The following is a 21,775-nucleotide window of genomic DNA, read 5'->3' as shown; positions in this document are numbered from 1 at the left end:
ATAGGTTTCTGGCGTGTCCACGGGACGCAACTCTGCACAGTATCATCACAGATAATAAAGTGTGTATTCATCTAAGTTTAAGATGATCTATACTTGTACTTGTGTTTCATTCAGAAACAGAACAAAATATACAAGAAAACGGTCGGTCGTAGAAGATATATCAAGGACTAATTTATGTTAACTGAGATTATTTCGCCTTCAGGCAACAATCATCTTTTATAACCAATCAGGAAAATCTATAATACGCATCTCTTACATAACCTCGTCCTTTAGCAACAAGCTCAACTGTGGTCAAAACTTAAAATTATGGACCCCGTCAAGAAAAAAGGACGATAAATCAGTCGTTGATCAACTCGTGGCTCAAATCCGACAGTGATTCTACAAGGGGAGACCACTCCCGTTGATTTTATGGCGTGATTTATCTTCGCTGGTTCCCGATGTCACTTATAGTGAAGAAGAAACCCTTATTGAAAACCATCTGTGTTTTGAATTTTTAACATGAATGTCTTCTGGTGCCCCCAGAAAGAACAGGGGCGCTAACCTCTGCCAAATTACTATCTTAATTATAGTCTACGCAATATGTCAATTTTGGCAATATTCCAGAAATAGTACAAGAGTTTAAAACACTTTCAAGATTTCCTGTTAGGAATTAGATCTAGGCTATGTACCTGAAAAGACTCAAACAAATATTGTCCCACAAAATGCTTAAAAAAATAAGTATTGAGGTCTAAGACTGTTTAAAACAAAAGCAATTGTATGTCACAAAAATAGGTTGTTGCCAGGTGTTATGTAAAAATGTATTTAGGCTCATAGGTATAATTTAAAAATATGTGTAGGGTGTGTGTGTGTGATGGTGGGTGTGTGTGTGTGGGTGTGTGTGTGTGGGGGGGGGGGGGGGGGGGGGTGGGTATTTGTCCCCAGCCATAATGGACACACTGTATTTTAATGAGCACCATCAAACACATTTTCATTTTAAGCACAACGAGTATTCTCCACAAAACAAGCTATTCATTCTTTGCACCACTACCAACAAACTATTCATTCAGAGCATATTTCTGATCCATCTTTTCATTTTATGCTGGGGCTACCCTACCAACCCCTATGCAAAACATAAAAGGGCCCAATAGTTTATCTTAACATCCTCCACATTTATGCATTGATATGCTTTATTCAGTATTGTTTTTTTTCTAAATCCCCTAACTAAATTTGATTTATGTATATTGTTATCTTGTCTGGTTTGCTTGCTGTTTAAAGCTACACACAGCAATATTTCAGCTTTTGGGGGGCAGGCTGGAAATATAAAGCATATGGATAAGACAGATCAATATTATGAGCATAGACCCAAACTGTCGGATCCATTCTCAAGTGCATGCATCCATGAAACAGTTTTCTGGAATAAATGATATTGCTATATTCATGTTTTTCGTCTCATCTTTAAAGCAAAATATCTTGTAATCTGAACAGAGTCTGTGTGTTGATGAATTTTGCATGACGGCGTCCTTAAATAATCGAATCTGGACCAAACAATCCAGTGATTGATATTGTGAGCAACGATTCTCACCGTCGGGGTGAGGACACCCAATCAAACAAGTCACCGAGTCTCTTACGACCAGCATTGGCTCCGTGGTCACGGTCTGATTGATTAGGAAGCAATGTGTACAAAGACGAAAAGGTTGGTTGGTTGATTTGTTGCCAGCAATATTCCAGCTATATGACGGCGGTCTGTAAATAATCGTGTCTGGACCAGACAATCCAGTGATTAATATCATGAGCATCGATCCACGCAATTGGGATCGTTGACATGTATCAACCAGGTCAGCGAGCCTGACCAACCGATCCCGTTGGTCGCCTTTTACGACAAGCATAGTCGCCTTTTACGGCAAGTATGGGTTGCTGAAGACCTATTCTACGCCGGAATCTTCACGGGTCAGAGGCACATAAAGATATAAAACACATTGATTTCAAGTAATTTATTAGGAGAATTAATTTGATTTAATTTTTAATTTATGAAAACAAAAAGCATGTGTGCGAAAAAAGTCCAAAACTTCTCTGACACAGCAAACAAATTCTTACATTATCATAAAAGGAAAACCGAGGATTTTATCCACCATCGCCTTCTTAGTCGACTCTTGAAATAACGCTAGGTTGTTTGAAGCAAGCCTTTGGCATGGACCACCAGCGAAGCCATCTCTCGATTCGTTTCACGTTTGTCATCGGTTTTCATAAAGGAGAGCAGAAAGCGTAGTGAATAATAATAAAATACGAATATTCATGACGCTTTCTTCAAGCAACAACTTTTATCATAAACATGTACATTTAAAGGAGATAAGCCAAAATAGTCCAAATGGTTCGTCCGAAAGGTAAAAAAAACTGGCAGAGCAAATTAATCCAAAGTCTATCTCTCTGTGAAGAAACTCTGGAACATGTATTTCACACAGGACACAAGGACGGCCGAGCATGACTGGAGCTGCTTGGTTTCTTCACCAAGATCTATCTCCACAACTTGAGGGCGGGCTCTGGGGGCAGGGACGGGGAGGGAGGTCTGGGGGTCGGGCTGGGATGAGAGGGGGTTGACAGTGATGGTGAAGACACTGGGGCGCTAATAGAGAGGAAATACATTTCTTAATCATTGAAATAGGTATTTAATAATCGAGAGTGGGTTGAGAACTTCGATCATATTTTTCATTAATACTCTGTTTTACCTGGACATTTAAACAAAGAAGCAAGTGAAGACAAATTACCTACCGACAAACAGAGTAAAAGCGACAAAAACATCCCATAATCACAAGAATTCTTCACTTGTACGAGTCCGACTAAATTATGGGCATGTGTTTCCGAATCACTACCAAATTGTGGTGGTAACAGGTGTTGGCGAAAAGGCCATGTATTCGGACGTAGGTTTTATCATACATTTCAGAATAAGGGCTTTGGCTATGTGAGGAAGTGGCAGAAAAATGGAATTCTGTGTTGTTTGTTAGAAACGAGAACTGATTGTAAGACGCTTCCTGATTACTGGATATGTAATACCGTAATCGACGTAATAAGCGCCCAGGGCGTTCTCAAAATTAGAAATAGGGGGCTCTTATTAGAATATTATTTTGGTGAGAAAAAAGAGTTGAAAGATACATTTCGTGGTTTATGCTGATAGCCTGAAATGTTTATGTACGAGTGAGTGAGTGAGTTGGGATTAACGCCACTTTTAACAGTATTCCAGTTATATCGCGGCGTGTCAGCTTAATATGGGAGGAAAGCCCGAAGTGATGCAGGTCTCAGACGTTTACCACTTCGGTGAAACCCACGAGCACGGGTATAGTGGTGACAAACTTATGTACGACAGATATATTTTTCTAGAATTTAATTGCCCATAAATAAGGGTGCATATTACACACGAGTGCGTATTGTACGCGAATTAATAAGTCTTGTGAATATTGATCAATCGGAAGGGGTGCTAACTGGGATTGTTCACTAGCCAATATATAAGCAAATAACGCCATGGGCGCTTATTAGAGAGGGGCGTTTATTACGTCGAATACGGTATTTGTCTTTGTAATGTTTGACTTGTTTCGAACGTTAGTTGCAACTTTCTCGAATATGTTTTTCTTATTTATAGGACACATTCACACAAATTGAACCTAATGATGACCTACAGGATCTGGGACAGGAAGATTCGTTTGGGAGACGGGGGCCGGGGAGGTCCTAAACCTGTGGAGATCGTCCACAGCTGAAATTAAATAAATACAATAAAATACAAAATCCTACCTACCTACCTAGACTAGACAGAGTTTATTAAAAGAAACAGCGTGCTTGTGTTTTAGCTGCCAAATTAAATTATTGCAACGTTACAGGAACTTTGGTTGAGGTAATTTGGTCCCCTTTGGACATTATGGAACATGAGAGATGTACTTTACCAGTCCCCTTGACAACAAGCGTAGTTGGGAGAGGGGAATTAAAACCCACACTATGAATACGATATGCATAAACTCGAGAAAAGCCGCGAGTAGATCCCACAGCTAGGGGAAGTAGGCTAAGGGACTAGAAGACACATCTACATTTATTGTTCGTTTTATCATTTATCATGATACTTACAGTGATTCATATAATTTTACCATGGAAGTGAATTTATACAATTAATATTAATCACTGAAATCACTTCACTGGGATAATTATGAGTTTTTTTACAAAATTAGAGGAAGCATACATCGACATACATTTACATCCACTTCACAAAAGACAAACACTTGATCTTTTGCAAAACAACATGTAAATCCCCTACACCAATATACAAGGGACCGGAGAAGTACGTGTCCCATTTGGTAATTAGTCATTCTCTTTTACTTTTATTGTTACCTAGGCTAAGGGTAACAGGAATCAAGTTTGGAATAGGCCTACAATCCGCCCAAGTGGGCCTCAAAATGTATCAATCTGAAACCTTTGAAATCAAGATGAGAAGCAAAAATATTTTAACACTGAGACCACTAATAGATACCTTGATGATATACCAAAGCAACAGAGGCATACATCGTGCAGAACGTGCGATACGTGCGGGATAAAGAGCAAAATGCAAACACAGACGTGGAAACAAAGTGCAGCAGCAACAACCAAAATGGCGTCGTTTGTGAATAACGGAAGTGGCAACGGTCTCCATGGAGATCCGTCAGCAATCGTCGATTCTCGCTCCTTTCCGTAACCTGTTTCTCTCGGAATGACACGGATGTGATTTGGATATCTGTTTTACTGTTGAATGACATAGAATCTTGAATCTTCCTAATAGAAACATTCATTTCGACTAATCCTTCCAAAAATATTTGTAGTAATATAACTACAAATTGGCAACATAGTATAAACAGATCCATATAAAGAAGTTTATTCTGAACCTCGATCTTGCCTCTTAGGGGGTTTTCCTTTCACAGCGAAAACAGCATAAATTAACCTTCTTTAAATCGCCGATTATCATCACAGTGAGTGAGTGAGTGAGTTGTGTTTAACGCCGCTTTTAACAGTATTCCAGTTATATCGCGGCGTGTCAGCTTAATGTTGGAGGAAAGGCCGAAGTGATGCAGGTCTCAGATATTTACCACTTCGGTGAAACTCACGAGCACGGGTATGGTGCTGACAAACCTAGAAACATAATCGGGGCGAACCGGGGTTCGAACCCACAATCATAGGTTTCTGGCGTGTCCACGGGACGCAACTCTGCACAGTATCATCACAGATAATAATGTGTGTATTCATCTAAGTTTAAGATGATCTATACTTGTACTTGTGTTTCATTCAGAAACAGAACAAAATATACAAGAAAACGGTCGGTCGTAGATATATCAAGGACTAATTTATGTTAACTGAGATTATTTCGCCTTCAGGCAACAATCATCTTTTATAACCAATCAGGAAAATCTATAATACGCATCTCTTACATAACCTCGTCCTTTAGCAACAAGCTCAACTGTGGTCAAAACGAAAAATATATGGACCCCGTCAAGAAAAAAGGACGATAAATCAGTCGTTGATCAACTCGTGGCTCAAATCCGACAGTGATTCTACAAGGGGAGACCACTCCCGTTGATTTTATGGCGTGATTTATCTTCGCTGGTTCCCGATGTCACTCATAGTGACGCCGAAGAAACCCTTATTGAAAACCATTTGTTTTGAATTTTGGTGCCCCCAGAAAGAACAGGGGCGCTAACCTCTGCCAAATTTCTATCTTAATTATAGTCTACGCAATATGTCAATTTTGGCAATATTCCAGAAATAGTACAAGAGTTTAAAACACTTTCAAGATTTCCTGTTAGGAATTAGATCTAGGCTATGTACCTGAAAAGACTCAAACAAATATTGTCCAAGAAAATGCTTTTAAAAAATCAGTATTGAGGTCTAAGACTGTTTAAAACAAAAGCATTTGTCTGTCACAAAAATAGGTTGTTGCCAGGTGTTATGTAAAAATGTATTTAGGCTCTTAGGTATAATTTAAAAATATCTGATTTTGCATCTGAAGCTGAAAAAATATGTTAAGCTCCATACAAAATCCTGAGATGTCTTATGAATGTCTAATTTCTTCATCGTCAAGTGAGTAGTGCAGATCATCTTCAACAGGTAGATGTAGTGTCGTCGCAATGTGAACATAGCACCCTGCGTCTGTTGAACGGATGTTGATGATCCTCTTCTAAGGGAGCATCCATCTCATTTGTGTGTGGGGGTGGGTGGGGTGGGGTGTGGGGTGGGGGTTTGGGTGTGTGTGTGGGGGTGGGTGGGTGGGTGGGGGTGTATTCTCCACAAAACAAGCTATTCATTCTTTGCACCACTACCAACAAACTATTCATTCAGAGCTTATTTCTGATCCATCTTTTCATTTTATGCTGGGGCTACCCTACCAACCCCTATGCAAAACATAAAAGGGCCCAATAGTTTATTTTAACATCCTCCACATTTATGCATTGATATGCTTTATTCAGTTTGTTTTTTTCTAAATCCCCTAACTAAATTTGATTTATGTATATTGTTAATCTTGTCTGGTTTGCTTGCTGTTTAAAGCTACACACAGCAATATTTCAGCTTTTGGGGGGCAGGCTGGAAATATAAAGCATATGGATAAGACAGACCAATATTATGAGCATAGACCCAAACTGCATCCATGAAACAGTTTTCTAATGGAATAAATAATATTGCTATATTCATGTTTTACGTCTCATCTTAAAAGCAACAGATCTTATAATCTGAACAGAGTCTGTGTGTTGATGAATTTTGCATGAGAAACATCGAAATGAGCAAGTCTTGTTTGCAGGAATAATTATCAACGGTTCACCAATACCAAACCATCTTGACACTATACCTAATCAACCAAGTCACCAGTCTTACCTGATCCATTGAATCACCCTGCAGACAAGCATAGGTTGCTGGGGACCCGTTCTAACCTGGAATCACCACGGGTGAGCTGGGGACTGGCGACCCACTGATTGACTGCATGAGCTGCAGACAAGCATAGGTTGCAGGGGACCAGTTCTAACCTGGAATCACCACTGGTGAGCTAGGGACTGGCAACCCACTGATTGACTGCATGAGCTGCAGACAAGCATAGGTTGCAGGGGACCAGTTCTAACCTGGAATCACCACTGGTGAGCTAGGGACTGGCAACCCACTGATTGACTGCATGAGCTGCAGACAAGCATAGGTTGCTGGGGACCAGTTCTTACCTGGAATCACCACTGGTGAGCTAGGGACTGGCAACCCACTGATTGACTGCATGTTTGGCCTCACCCCTCAGCCCCTCCATTTGTACAATTTTGAATCCTCACCAACAGAGAATGCTTCCAACCAAATATGGTTGATATATATCTCTTATTTCCAGAGAAGAAGTCGTTTAAAGCAATATAGCCAAATAACTCATATTCGGCCACACCAGTCAGCCCCACCAGTTGTACAATTTTGAATCCCCACCACCTAGCGATGCTTCCAGTCCAAATTTCGTTAATTTCCAATGGCCTGTCCTCATTTCGCCTACACCTCATTAGGCAAAATGAGGGCAAGCCTTTCCAATTAGTGGTTCAGAAGAAGAAGTCGTTTGAATAAATTGTTGACTCCACGGTATGGCATAAGCTCACCTTGGTCCTACGGACCCGGTGATCTAACTAGTGACTAAAGTCACAGAATGATATAGTGTCCCAGCTGTCCTTCAAAATCTTAGCTACAAGCAAATCTGTTCTCAGGGGTGACATCGGCACAGCCTAATTTTTCGAAAAATACGGAACACAGGAATGTCTTCATACAACATGATTTATTCCAAGCAAACATGTACAAGTAATAATGGGGTTTAACGTCGCGTCCAAGATTATTGCACTTATATAGCGACGTGCATGTACATGTGTGTGTTTGTGTGGCTGCTTGTATTAGTCCGGACAGATGCCGATTTATAGTGCTAGCTCACTGAGATACCATGCCGCAGTTTAACATGAATACCCCAATCAGACACAGTATACTGAATCCGAGTCGACCAGACAGGGCAACAACAAGTACCATCTCTTAACGTCTTTTGGTATGACGCGGCCGGGGATCGAACCCCGTACCTTCCGCTCCCCGGGTGGACGCTCTACCACTAGACCACGGAGGCGGTCGCCAGTCCAAAGGACTTTGGATATATACCACATTGATTGGCAGTGAAATAACCAAGTCTTCACACATCCTTTACACCAACAAATACAACCATTGCGGTAACCCGCCATCCCAATCATCATATATGGCTTAAATCACTCTCCTACTCAGAGTTCCATGCGACCAGCATAGTACCTTTGCCACAGGCCAGCGCCATGTGACGATTCGTCACATCTGACACAGTCCATTCAAGATATTGCATATGTTTTTCATCTGTTTTATTTTGGACAAGTCTACATATCCAGACACACATATGTCATAAAATGGTTAACTTTCATTGAGAAAATATCCTAAATCGTAAAAAGCTATTTCCATTTGCGTTGTTATCCTATTTTTACATTGGTTGTACGACGCCATGTGCTGTCATTGAAGCCCTATGAGTGGGTGAGTGAGTATTGTTTTACGCCGCTTTTAGCAATATTCCAGCAATATCACGGCGGGGGACACCAGAAATGGGCTTCACACATTGTACCTATGTCGGGAATCTAACCCGGGTTTTCGGCGTGATGAGCGAACGCTTAACCACTAGGCTACCCGACCGCCCCTGAAGCCCTATGAAGAGCTAGCGATATGGTCACTTTGATGTGTAAATATGTATTGTCATGCAACTCACTGTTGCAGTTGTAGTAGCATATTTATATAATTATGCAAAACAATATGAAAAAACCCGCCAATACAAATAGTCCATTCTATTCTGATTTCTGAAAAAGTGTGTTTGTTTGTCGGGTCACATGATATGCAAATTAGCCTGTGGCTAATTCAAAATCTGCAATATTCAAGCCACGTGGTATGATAACTTGCTATCTAATAAACCGTTCATCCGATCCATATATGGCATCAAAGTCAAGCATAGAGGACCTACACTAAACCAGGACCCCCATCCATCATGCTCAGGGGTCATAAGAGAAATCTCAGGATCTATAAAACATTTATCTGATGGGTAACGGTAAACAAAATGCAGAGACTGAATGCATCAAATTTGTTCTATCCTGTTATGTTATTTGTATTTTCAGTGACTAAATCCTGCTTAGAAATCCCTGTCGAACCACTTAAAACAACAACAGCTCATGTAGATCATCTAGACTGCTTAGTTACAGTAGAAAGCAATTAAATTTGAGTCAAGATTTATGTCCCGAGTGCTATCAGTGACGCAGAAAAGATGGTAAACTTTCAACAACTTACAATTCCTCTCATTTTCTCTTATCAAAAATATCCTCTTTGTCGGCTCTATATTGTACAATGTCTCTTGGTATCATTAGTCGCTCAGAATCCTCATCAGGGATCTCGAACCCTGAAAAACAATACGAAAAACATTTCTTGAATTTAAAACAGTGATGCAAATCATAATAATTAAATTTTCGTTGTGTTCATGGAAATTCCTGCATTCTGATTAGCTGAATTGGTCACGTGTTATTGCATTCATTTCCCAATGAATGTAAAAAATTAAGCCACGCCCACCGCGGCGTATTACTTTTATTCCTGCGGAGTGTCGGGGAATCCCAATATTACGAGGGAATTCCCTTTCTGCTCACGTGAATCGTCATGCACAGGACACTTAGCGACTTTCATGCATATTCATTGTCCAAACTACCCTTTGAAACCGAAGGCCGAGAATGAATAAAACAGCAAACGTGCAGGCTCTCTCGCCTGTTTTTTTCCCGCTCGCCCGGTTCAACTTTCATGTCTTCGGGTTTCATTTCTAACTAGCATTTCTCCAACTGTGTTTTACCGTAATCGGGGAAGTAATGTTTGAATCACGCAGTAAATGACCATGTTATTTGAAACAGCCGCCCTCTCTCGGACATATTTCTTCCGGTTCGTTACAGTCTGACTGTTGCAGTTCTTTTCGCCTCTTGCCTTAATTGACAGGTCCAAAAACCGATGTGCAAACTTTTGTAAGAATCCGCTACGCAGATTCATACAGTTTGCACATCGGTTTTCCGATTCATACCTCAATGAACCGAAAAAAATACACAGTCAATCCTTTAACACATTTCCTCAACTTACCCCATGTACACCGTGTTTGACATCAAGGGTCAAAGTCAAGATGTCCTACTCCCAAGTGATCAGTCGCAGACGTAACGTGTACGCGTGACGGTTCTGCCGCCTCTTGTACGCAAGACGGGTGCGGTCAGCAGTACTCAGTGAAGCACTTGATACTAATTGATTCAATCACCGTGGCTGTGCTGTCACCCGCGACCTCCGTGAAAGTAATAAAGCGCTATGTAAAATCACCCACTGCCGCGAGAGCCCCCAATCCACCCAAGCTCGTGACTGGCGGGTCGCGTGTGCATCGAGGCATCCGCCTTCCCATCTTCACCTACCCTATGCCGAGCGGTTAAACAACAAACCATCCATTCATTCATCACTTTTGAGGGAACCATTATAATTTCGCGATACAGCTGGTTTTTGTATATTGCGGTCAGTGTAAATATGAAGTCACAAGCTCCGATGTTATGCAGTTTGGCTTTCACTCTATGAATTTCATACTCCAATGAACTCACACAAAGTGAAAGTCAATAATTAAATAATTAAATTAGCCTGTCGCAGTAGTGTTATGATAAGTCAAGTTTCAAGCTTGTCCCCGTTTCTCCATATATAGCAACAAGGAATGTTATCGTTGTATGACGTCATAACCATTATGACGTCAACATGGAAGTATTTGTGATGACGTCATCAATCAACGTTTTGCGTCGGAACATATCATACAAGGTAAGTTTACTCTTTTTTCACGCCCCAGTCACTTCATTATTAGCATGGACCTTGTTTTACTTGTGCGTGTCCATCTAAAGTATCACATCATATCACAGTATATGTTTTCCACAATTTGAAGGTGAAGTAGAGGTAAAAATATTTTGTCACGGAAGAAAAAAACCAAAATCCCAATCACAGCCATAGTTGTAATGGCAGACCTCGGACTAAAATCCGCCACACTTTGAATATATGCAGGTTCCTATATTACCCACAAAAAATATGGCAAAAAAAGTGATAGTGACTTAGTAATGACGATAAATATAAATATTTCGTGCTTGAATATCAATATCTGGTGTGTCCAAAATGTCAGGCGATACATGCACGACACTTTAGTTTGATGAAGAGAGAAATGTGTAGACATGTTTGTTTGTTTGTTTGTTGTTTAACCCCCTGGATGCCAGAGGGACATATATGTCCTTCCTCTACAACCCTCACTTTGAAGTCGAATAAAATTCAAAATACATCACCCACTCAACTACACTTTACAGTTTTGAATAAGGTGGGAAATTCCCTGTTCTGTGATATCATCCACTGGCATTTTAGGCCAAGCAAAAGTACTGAACATGACCTCTGAAAATTAGGTACATCGTAAATGTCGCCATTTTTTACACATTACTAAATCACCATTCACGGCGTTATTTACAGCATGTTTGGAAATCTAAATTTCGGATATTTACTCGGAGAAATGATTTTCAAAAATAGCATATTAGTGATCACGGGTATCTGTCTTTTATGAAATCACCAATGATCATTCCAAAACGTCTCCGATAACCCTAGAATCGTTTAGAATGTTTTGGGAAAAACGAAAACACAAACGCCGAAGTGAACTTTCCGCCATATTGGATAGTGTTTACAAAATCACGTGTCAGGTACACCGGTTATGAGACGCCTGTAACATCACGTATATTTCAAACTTATCTGCGATACCTACATCCTTGAATTCCTCATATATTTTAGAATCAAATGACCAGTGGTCTTTGTCACCAATACGAAGTGGCTAGATGAAATCAAGCAAAATAAGTAAGGTGTGAAAACGAACGCTGTGCTCGAAAAACTGGACATGGTTGAAATGTAAACAAAGCAAAATACAGATTTTACACAGTGTAGCATATTCTCCTATTTTGAGCTATCCATTCGTATATTCGTTCAAGATATTGACTCAACATTTTCAGAATATGCATGGGAAGAGAATCGTAGAAAGAATTAGGGAATTTTAAATAGATACATTGCAATGATTTGATATTTTCAACAGAAGTTGTCAAAGTTACCGTCCTGGTTGACGCCATGACTGACGCAAAATCACGCACAACGACAACGGTATTTATCGGAATGTCTGACTATTTCCGTTTGATTCAATGAAAATTATGACAACAAATAACAGCACATAGATTATCAGAATGTTTCTCATTACTTACATGTCACATTTATGTTTATACGATCCCTGAATCAACGAAAGTCCCCTCGTACAATCCCGCGTACTGTTGAAAGTGTACACGCTATTTTGTAAAAGTGGGTCACAGGTAGTGATGTCATAGGTCAACATTGTTGTACATATTTGGTTATTTCATTGAGGTGAAGGTCCTTGAATGAGAGTGCACACGATCACTGTATCATTCTGTTTACAGTTTCAGTAATGGTGTATATTTTGCATGTCTTTTATACATTTTTTCACACAATTAATTTCACTTTGGATATTTGTCAATGTTCAAAATGAAATCATACGTACATATAGGCCACAACATGTATGAACGAACCTTTGATAATCTCGTTTGTTTGAACATTGTTTACATAACAATGTGATGGGTTTATAGTGTCGACTACGATATTTCTTTGCTTTGGACAAGTGTTACAAGATGAAGTGTAAATGTAACTGCAGCATGTATACGTATGTCTTGGGATGTGTAATAAGTCAATATTATAAGTTCATATAACCAACGTCCATGAATAGCCGTTTCATTTTATTTTATAACTAAAACTAAATATATTACTTTAACAAAATGGATAATATTTTTCGGTAAAATATATGTACACAATGTCTTGGTCATGGATTTGTCTTTTATGTCGTTGGATACAGAGAACAGTGGTATCTAACGATTCGCCAGGTGCGCGTTAGTCCCAAACAATTTACGAATTATTCCTCTCGTTTTGCATTATATAATCAATGGTTTCATTCTGTTTTCAATATTGTGATTACAGGATAGTAAACAGTTTACTTTATTTATCCAGGAATTGTAAAATGTATAAAAATAAAACCCATGCCAGGTACCCCGTTGGTTCAAACGTATATGATTATCCTGATAATTCTATACCAATAGAGCTTTCTTTGCATCTTTTATTGTGTAAGAAAAAACAACATAATCATGAACAAATATATGTCCAATATTGAATATAATTTTGGTTGTTTTGAAATATTTTTTGGACAATTTCATTACGTAAATTGATGCCAAACAGGTGCGTGTCTTGTCCAATTAAGATACACGATAAACTATCTAATTGTTTACATATTTAAGACATTATTAACTTGGTGAGAGCAGTCATTTTATGTTGTGTAGAAAAAGCGTCAAATTCCGTTCCACACATCGAGATTTTCCATAACATGAACGAAAATTAGGGGAGATATATATTAATCAAAATACCAGTGTCGTATTTTTCCGACGTTATCAAAGACATAAAACCAGCAATGACGTCAAAAGGAATGGTGTTATTTTTCGGGTATTTCATTACATTGATGATAAGGCTAGTGCTCCATTGATAATGATGCAACATTAGTCAAATTACACTTACATAATCAGGAGAATGTTGAAATCTAAGGACTAAGTTATAGGTTAGATAAGGCCATCCATTTCTCTATTACCTCCTATTTATGAAGTACGATTTCATCATTTCTTATGGGTATATTTTATAACTAAACGTGTACAGTTTCAATATCGATATTTGTGTTGGAATAGTTTGGTTCCTCCAGAACAAAACACCACGAAAATATATTGTCCTTACCCACAGCTAATTCTTACCAAGTGACCTGAGTTACAACAAACTAGAGCTAAGCATAGCGGAGTTATGCCCCCTTTTCTCTGTACGTGTGTAACCTCTCTGTCACCTTTTGACGTCATAGAGAAAAATCAGTTTTCGTCATTTACGGCATGCTATTTTTGGAATTGAATGTATGTCGTTATACATACGCATATAACTCCATTTGATATGTAGTTATGTCGTTCAGATATTAGGCAGTATTTTGTTCGCTCACAGTTTCCGTAAAGCTTCTTAATAAAAAATATTGTCGCACAGTACTTTTATCGGTGTACCATAAAAAGCGGAGAAATTTACTGTTTTTCAACGCAGAATAAATTCTCGGACAACACTTAGGAGTGTCTGTTTTTAAAACCGGTTTGATATTTACAGTTAAATTTACACCATCAAATGGGAAATTTAATATTCTCCACCTCTGCGTAATTTTATAGCCAGAGATAGATCCAGTGCCGCGTGAGCGCAATTCTCGCAAAACCTTCACTTTTCCGATCTTAGGAAAATGTGCGTCAGAAAAAAAACTCGGCATCCAGAGGGTTAACGCCGCACTCGGCTATATTCTAGTCAATGACGGCGATCTGTAAATAATCAAGTCTCAGACAAGCCAGTGACTGACATCACGAGCATCGATCCACGCAATTGGTATACGATGACATGCATCAGCCAAGTCAGCGAGCCTGACCAGCCGATCCCGTTAGTCGCCTGTTACGGCAAGCAAGACCTGTTCTAACCCGGATCTTCACGGGTCTGACGTCCACATAGAAAACTGACATACTTTCTGTAATGTGGAAACTATACTAATGACAAAAAATAAGGGAACTAATGGTTTGAGTGTAGTATACCTTTGAGGTGTACCTTGGCGTTTCATCTGAATGCAACATCTAATCAAAAACAAATTTCACATCATGCATGAACAGCACGTGTTGCACGTGCACAGACGCAAATGTGCGTGCTGCTTATTGGGAAACTCACAATCACAAATGTAATTGGGGGTAAAATGCCCCCTTGACAGTATCACAACGAACAGACAAAATGGTGAATTGCAGGTATGACTGGGGTGAAAGGCAGGACGTCAACATCCCAAGTTGGCCGAATGTTAGGCAAATAAAAACGTGTATTTTCTCGACTGTGGGACAAGTACCGTCAAACGGGTGGGGTTGCAAGGAGACCTTGGCGTGACACCAAGACAAGATCGTCTTATTTCATTAAATGCACTACGCGTAGATTCAAATCTGCTCCTGGTATCAATGGAGAATTCCATCCAATAACATGAAGGCGAATTTCAACATCTACCGTTAAGATCTGGCTCTATGCAGCCCGCCTGAAAGCAAGGCGTCCCGCGAAGGTTGTGACCGTAACAGTTTACCATAGGCGGCAAAGAACGGGGTGGGCTAAGTTTGTTTGTTTGTTTGTTGTTTAACGCCGCACTCAGCAATATTCGAATATTCAAGCTATATGACGGCGGTCTGTAAATAATCCAGTGATTGATATCATGAGCATCGATCTTCGCAAAAAATGGGATACGAAAACATGCATCAACCATGTTAGTGAGCCTGAGCACCCGATCCCGGTTTTACAAGCCTTTTATGGCAAGCGTGCATGGGTTGCTGAAGACCTATTCTAACCCGGATCATAGCTGGAATATTGCTGAGTGCGGCGTTAAACAACAAACAAACAAACATACACATTTCGATTTCTCTCTTCATCAAACCAGATGGCTAGATTACAGTATACTTGATACTTTCCGCCATTTTGGTGTAGGGATGTGCGAGATGAAACATATTAACGTTTACTGAAATATGGATCCGACGCATGTGCCTGAAGGATGGTTGCAGCATGCCATTATGGAGCTTACACTTTTTTATGTGTATGAATTGCTTTGATATTCAGTTTAGTTGTCTAATTTTTTTAACCAGATAATTACAGGGCGCCAAAGGCTTGGGGTATCATGTTCTGCTTATTTTGAACTTTTTTAATAGCCGCGCAGTCACGTGCCGCTTTGTTGACCTGTATTATGACACCGCGTTAAATTTGTTTTGACAGGACCAGGGGCATGGACTAATTTTGTAAGGGAGTCGTTTTCCCTCACAAACTAATAAGTCCATTCCGCTACTTTTCTGATTTCATATTTTTACAGTTACCGGTATGGGTTGCATTACTCCCAAAATGGCTGAGAACTTCCCCGAACAGCCGCCCAAGTTCAGTACCCACATCCCCAATACTGCCAACCTGTTAAAGATCACAGCACTTCGCAACAATCTACTCCTCAAGCAGAAGGATCTTCTTTCCCAATCAGGCATTCAACAAGGGGAACCAGTTTCCGAAGGAGAGAGTGGCCCCAAAGAGTCGTCTGCTCCAGAGATGCTTTCGAAGAAAGCATCAATCAATTTCACTTTGCCTCTGTTGTACAGGTACAACTTAATGAAACGCAAAACCAGATATTTCGTCCGCAATGGGAAGATCTTCGATTGGCGTAAGATGCGGTCGTTACCTCTGATAGAAGCCATGCGCAAGAATTGGGCGAAAGAAGGCCGCGGTTCGCCGTCAAAGATGATCATACGGCAGCTCCATAATCCACACAACCGGCCAACTAAACGGAAGGCCTGGTATCTACTGACGGACGAGCAGGTTGAGGAAATACTGCCATCATGCCTCACGGGAACACTGCTGCCACTGTCGCCCCGAGAATACTGGTCTGATGTAAGACGGGACGTGATGCTCCTGCTGAAGCAGTTTGAGAAGCGAGGGAGTTCTGAGAACCAGCAGCCAATGCTTGATCAAATTTCAAGATGGATATCTCTGTATAAACTCCGAGATCCGCAAGACACCTACCACAGAGGTGATCGCAACAAACTACCCTTTCTCCTACCTTTCGGAGTAACAGTAGACGATATCCACGACTCGGCGCGGGAATCGAAGCCGTTTGATACAAGACTTGACTGTCCAATTCTGAGGCGCGGTGAAGTAGTGGGATACGGAGCTTATAGCCTAGTTCTGGAGGAAGAGGCCGAGGAGAAACCTAAGGAAGAAACTTCTTCTCCTCCCTCTAAGATCAGCGAAGCCTGCATGAAGAAAAGGAGAGATAAACTTGCTTCAAGATTTGCCAAGCAATACAGATATTCTCAGGACAAAATGGCGCCGTTCCTCTCGTGGGCCACCGTCATGGAAGAGGGACATTCCAAATTTATTGCTCTCTGTAAGAAATAGACTGTTACAATTTAGGAATCGGTGATATAGTATTCACAATTTTGCAAAGTTTTCAGCGAATAAAGCAACGACGAATGGAAAATCTGTTTGAATAGTTTCGCCTTTCTTTAATGGGCAGTGATGGTTAAAACGTTAAGCCGATGATGTCTGAAAGGTGACAATAAGCAGCTTAAAAACATACAGACTGACTTCAGTTGACCCACATTTTGATTGAAACCCTTCAAGCTACACTTCAAGTACCACTGAAATATAGTTTAATTTCCAACTGAGGAAGTAATACGATATAGACCTGTTTGCATCCCAATACATATGCTATACAATAAGTGATTCAGTGATATTTTTAAATTTTGTGTTTGCACAATTCTTTCGTTGGACTGGACGTGAAATTATTCCGTGATCAATCTGTTTAGGGTTAATCTTGCACAATTGGACAGTAAATATTTATATCACAACCGCATGCAACCATCACAAACACACGCAAAGGAAAGTCAATTATTCACCTACAGGTCAAAACAGGGAATTGCATCGGACATCATTTTTGTCATTGCGTAACATTTGAAAACGTCCTCCACGTGTCTACCATTAAACTTTTTGAAAGATTCTGTGAGCCCTGAATGTTGTAACCTTGATCAAACAACTTCTGAGAAAGAGTCTTATGACGCTCTCCGAAATCTTGGAAGAAAGAACATATGCTCGAATGTACCTCAAAAGTTGTGAAATGTAAACATCAAAGACTGGAGTTCTAGTTTAGTTGGGAAAATCAGTGAAAGGGAACTGGCTATTTGGCACACTGCTCTGAAATACAATTTTCTTTACGAAATCCCAAGAGGTAATTTAAAACATGTGGTCAACACGTTTGTGTTTTTATTTGACTGACTGTGTCATTGACTACAAGCTCTGCTTCCACCGTGACCTCATGATCACGTGGGCCACACCATACTGCCTCGACATGGCTGAGCTACATAACTGGCGGCCTATTCACGAAGCTGTCTTAGAAAAGACAAATCTTAGGTACTTACGATAAAAATTACGACTGCCATAAGAGCTATTCTTTAAGCCGTCTTAAACCTATCGTAGCCGTGTCCTAGCTACGACAGCTGTCGCGGCTAAGACAGGGAGCTCTGTCACGGAATATTTTCTTCCTGGAAGGTGTTAGGGTTGATTGTTTTTCTCTATCGAGAAGCCCGAGTAGGACGCCATGATGGACACCTAAGACAGGTTTAGGACAGGTCAGACCCTGTCTTATTAAACTAAAGATAGCTTAGCGCTAAGACAGCTTCGTGAATAGGCCGCCAGCCTTTTGAAATTCGTGGAATTTGAGAGCGTACTCGCCCCAGAGGTTCCGACAGTTACCGGGGGCACGGGTGGCCCAGTCGTCTAAGGCGCCGCGATTCGCTGTGCAGAGTTGCGTCCCTTGGGTACGCCAGAAACCTATGATTGCGGGTTCGAATCCCGGTTCGCCCCGATTATGTTTCTAGGTTTGTCAGCACCATACCCGTGCTCGTGGGTTTCACCGAAGTGGTAAACGTCTGAGACCTGCATCACTTTGGGCTTTCCTCCCACATTAAGCTGACACGCCGTGATATGACTGGAATACTGTTAAAAGCGGCTTTAAACCCAAATCACTCACTCACTCCGACAGTTACCTGTATGGTGTCCCTGCAGCTTGTACTCCGGACCCGTGACGGGGTAGAAAAGGCCTGGAGCAAGCCATGCTTGCCATAAAAGGCGATTATGCTCGTCGTAAGAGGCGACTAACAGGATCGTTTGGTCAGGCTCGCTGACTTGGTTGATGCATGTCATCGTATCCCAATTGCGTGGATCGATGCTCATGATTACGATCACTGGATTGTCTGGACCAGACTCGATTATTTACAGACCGTCGTCATATATCTGAGTGCGGCGTTAAACAACAAACAAGCAAAGCAACAAGCTTGTACTCCGCCGCCCTAGATACCTTGTTGCTGGGTTAACTGGGTCCCAACGCAAAAGATATTAAGTTCCATTTTATGGTTATACAACATGGCATCCAACATATTGCCAGATCCGAAAACCCATCAAGAAATCGCAAAACCATCCGTGGTATGGAAACGATGAAAATCAAGTTGAAACTAGAGAAGACCCACATCACCTGATGTTTCACCCGACCCCGACTCGACATCTACACAGTTAGGCCTACCAGTGACAATTTTAACGTGGTAAGAATAACACTTTGATGTGTGTATACCTAAATTACCTATATGCTCATTATTACATTTTAAGAAGCGGACACGTAATATTCTAAGAGATTTTTGTCACGCCTAGTGACCCGCATGCTTCGTCAGTTGGTCTATTCATCCTGTTCCATCCTGTTACGACCCTATCGCCGGTATCGGCATTGTCGTGAATCTAATTTGTCTATATTAGGTATAACTATTCCCACCACCTATAGGCTACAGATCAATGCTACTTGACCATGTCAAGAAACATATACGATCTGTCGCCAAACGTTGTCTCAACAAGATTACACATTACCAGCTGCTAGCTGATTACGAGAGCATATGCTTTGAGTAACACGAAAATGGGATTCGTCCCAGTACGTTTCTAAAGTCGGTTGTCGAGTGGAAACGTACTGGGAAAAAAAGATTCTCTTTGATTTTTTCCCCATCCGAATTCAAAATAACTGCCATATTTTATGGATAAGTAGCTGAATCCGTATGTCACACCGGCATCAGCAGAAAGTGAAACGGTAGATCACTCCATTGATGTGTTTAGTGTTTAAAACCAGTTACTGCAGTTGGCCTATATCTATTTAACAGATAATTGGTTTTTGGTTTGTTCTGACAACAATTCATAAGAAATGCATTGCAACTTTGCAGGGAAAATATTTATCATCCATTATGAGGCCAGATTTAAAAATAAATAAATTATAAACTAAAAAAATATGAAAGGTTTAGGCTTCTAATATATAACTTATTATTAAATTAGGATGTTTAATTGAGTGGACCAGATATATGTAAAATGTTTACAAAAAGCTCATATACTGTCACTATCAATATACATAAAATATTTAAGAAACTGTAATTAAACCTTGTTTAAAATTAATAAAAAATATTTGAAATAGTAAATGTTTGTTTGGAAATTTAGACCTCCTGACCTGACTTTTGGGCAAATCATCTGTAACAACCACCCCCTAAACCTTTGTCCGAACTGACTGGAAATAATCGCATGCAGATCAACCCCATAACCTGTGTTTAGTGTTTTCTAAATGTTAACATACCTTACATCATGTGGTAAAAATCCAATTTCATTACAAAATACAGTATGTAGGCCTAATGCAATGAGTTGTTAACGCCAGTAAGAGATGAACCAGAGCTCAAATTTCATATGAATATATGCCCTGAAATCTTTGATTTAATTCTTGGCTTTATGAATGTAATGCTGTGACTCTTAAGAAAGGTGGAAACAGATGTATATGTTGCAAAGGAATGGCCTGAGAACCCCACAATCAAGGAATGGGTAAATCATAATAATAATTTAGTGTTGTTCCCTTCAGCAATCATCTGGAACAGTTTCAGATTAAGATGGTTTTGCATCTTCAGTATGTTCAGATTTATGAAATCTGCAATCCTTTTTTTATATGAGTGAGTGAGTAGGGTTTTACGCCACTTTTAGCAATATTCCAGCAATATCACAGCGGGGTACACCACAAATGGGCTTCACACATTTTAGCCATGTGGGGAATCGAACTTGGGTCTTCAGCGTGACGATCAAACGCTTTAACGACAAGGCTACTCCACCCCCCTATTTTATATGAACACTTGAAATAAAGTTTAGAAAAAATATAATGTGATTTGCTTTCATCAATTTATTCTACTATGCATTTGAAGATCTATCATGCAAAACAAACAAATCTGACGTGTGAAATAAATCTCCAGTACCATATATGTTTATTTGCGAGACAGTAATGAAAACATATGTAACTTGTTAGGTTATTAAATTACATCAGTGATATTGAAACATGTCCACAATATTTCATGAAGTATTCAAACCAATAGTAATAAACACATCATGTCAACATGATAGAAAACTATAAAATGTCTTGTCTATTATTGAATTATTAACATGGTATAAAAATTATGCATATATCATCAATATAAGTTGCTTCTTCTATAGGCTTCCCTCCAGATTGAATGACAAAAATATATATTTAAACGGTATGATATTTTTGTAATGTTTTGAACTGTGCGACTAATAAAAGACCCTTTTTCATTTCAGAATCTATCTACACCTCATAAACACGAGGTTCACTTTTTGGATTTTCAGAAATAGTTGAAGAATTAGAGTTATTCAATTTTGTGTCGTCAAGGTGATTCGTGCACAATTTCCATCTGCTCTATGTACCGTTTTTCTCACTAAAATACACTTTTTTCATTGCAATCTTGTTTTATGGTCTCTGACAGCAATCAGCCTTTGCTGTTTCTTTTTATAAGTTTCTGTAATACAGGGTGGCTGATGCTGGATAAGGTAGTTTTGGACGCACATGCAAGGGTGACGGCCGGGGGAAAAAGACTGAAGAAAATAGCACAAGCACTGGCTAAATGCTTAGTGGCAACTTGTTAGTGAACTGGTTGACTATTTGAAAAGCACACTTCTCTTGGTGTCTGAA

General features: G+C 40.0%; 2 protein-coding genes across 2 annotated transcripts; one reads left to right on the top strand and one right to left on the bottom strand.

Annotated features, from left to right (window-relative positions):
* Positions 1 to 2,395: 2,395 nt before the first annotated feature.
* LOC139444140 (uncharacterized) lies at positions 2,396 to 4,520 on the bottom strand. The gene is made up of 3 exons (XM_071225041.1): positions 4,487 to 4,520; positions 3,648 to 3,721; positions 2,396 to 2,599 (listed from the first exon to the last, which is right to left on the bottom strand). Exons 1-3 carry the CDS (start codon positions 4,518 to 4,520, stop codon positions 2,396 to 2,398), a joined length of 312 nt encoding a protein of 103 aa, XP_071081142.1.
* Positions 4,521 to 4,603: 83 nt separating this feature from the next.
* On the top strand, positions 4,604 to 17,127 carry LOC139442258 (uncharacterized). The gene is made up of 3 exons (XM_071223046.1): positions 4,604 to 4,683; positions 10,802 to 10,854; positions 16,058 to 17,127. The coding sequence occupies exons 1-3, from the start codon at positions 4,604 to 4,606 to the stop codon at positions 17,125 to 17,127; spliced, it is 1,203 nt and encodes a 400-aa protein (XP_071079147.1).
* Positions 17,128 to 21,775: the final 4,648 nt, after the last annotated feature.

The sequence above is a fragment of the Haliotis cracherodii genome, unplaced genomic scaffold (genome assembly GCF_022045235.1).
Source record: "Haliotis cracherodii isolate W230 unplaced genomic scaffold, xgHalCrac1.p SCAF_5, whole genome shotgun sequence".
NCBI classification, from domain to species: Eukaryota; Metazoa; Mollusca; class Gastropoda; order Lepetellida; family Haliotidae; genus Haliotis; species Haliotis cracherodii.
The sequence above is the reverse complement of the archived record's forward strand: the minus strand, read 5'-3'. Positions and strand labels throughout refer to the sequence as shown.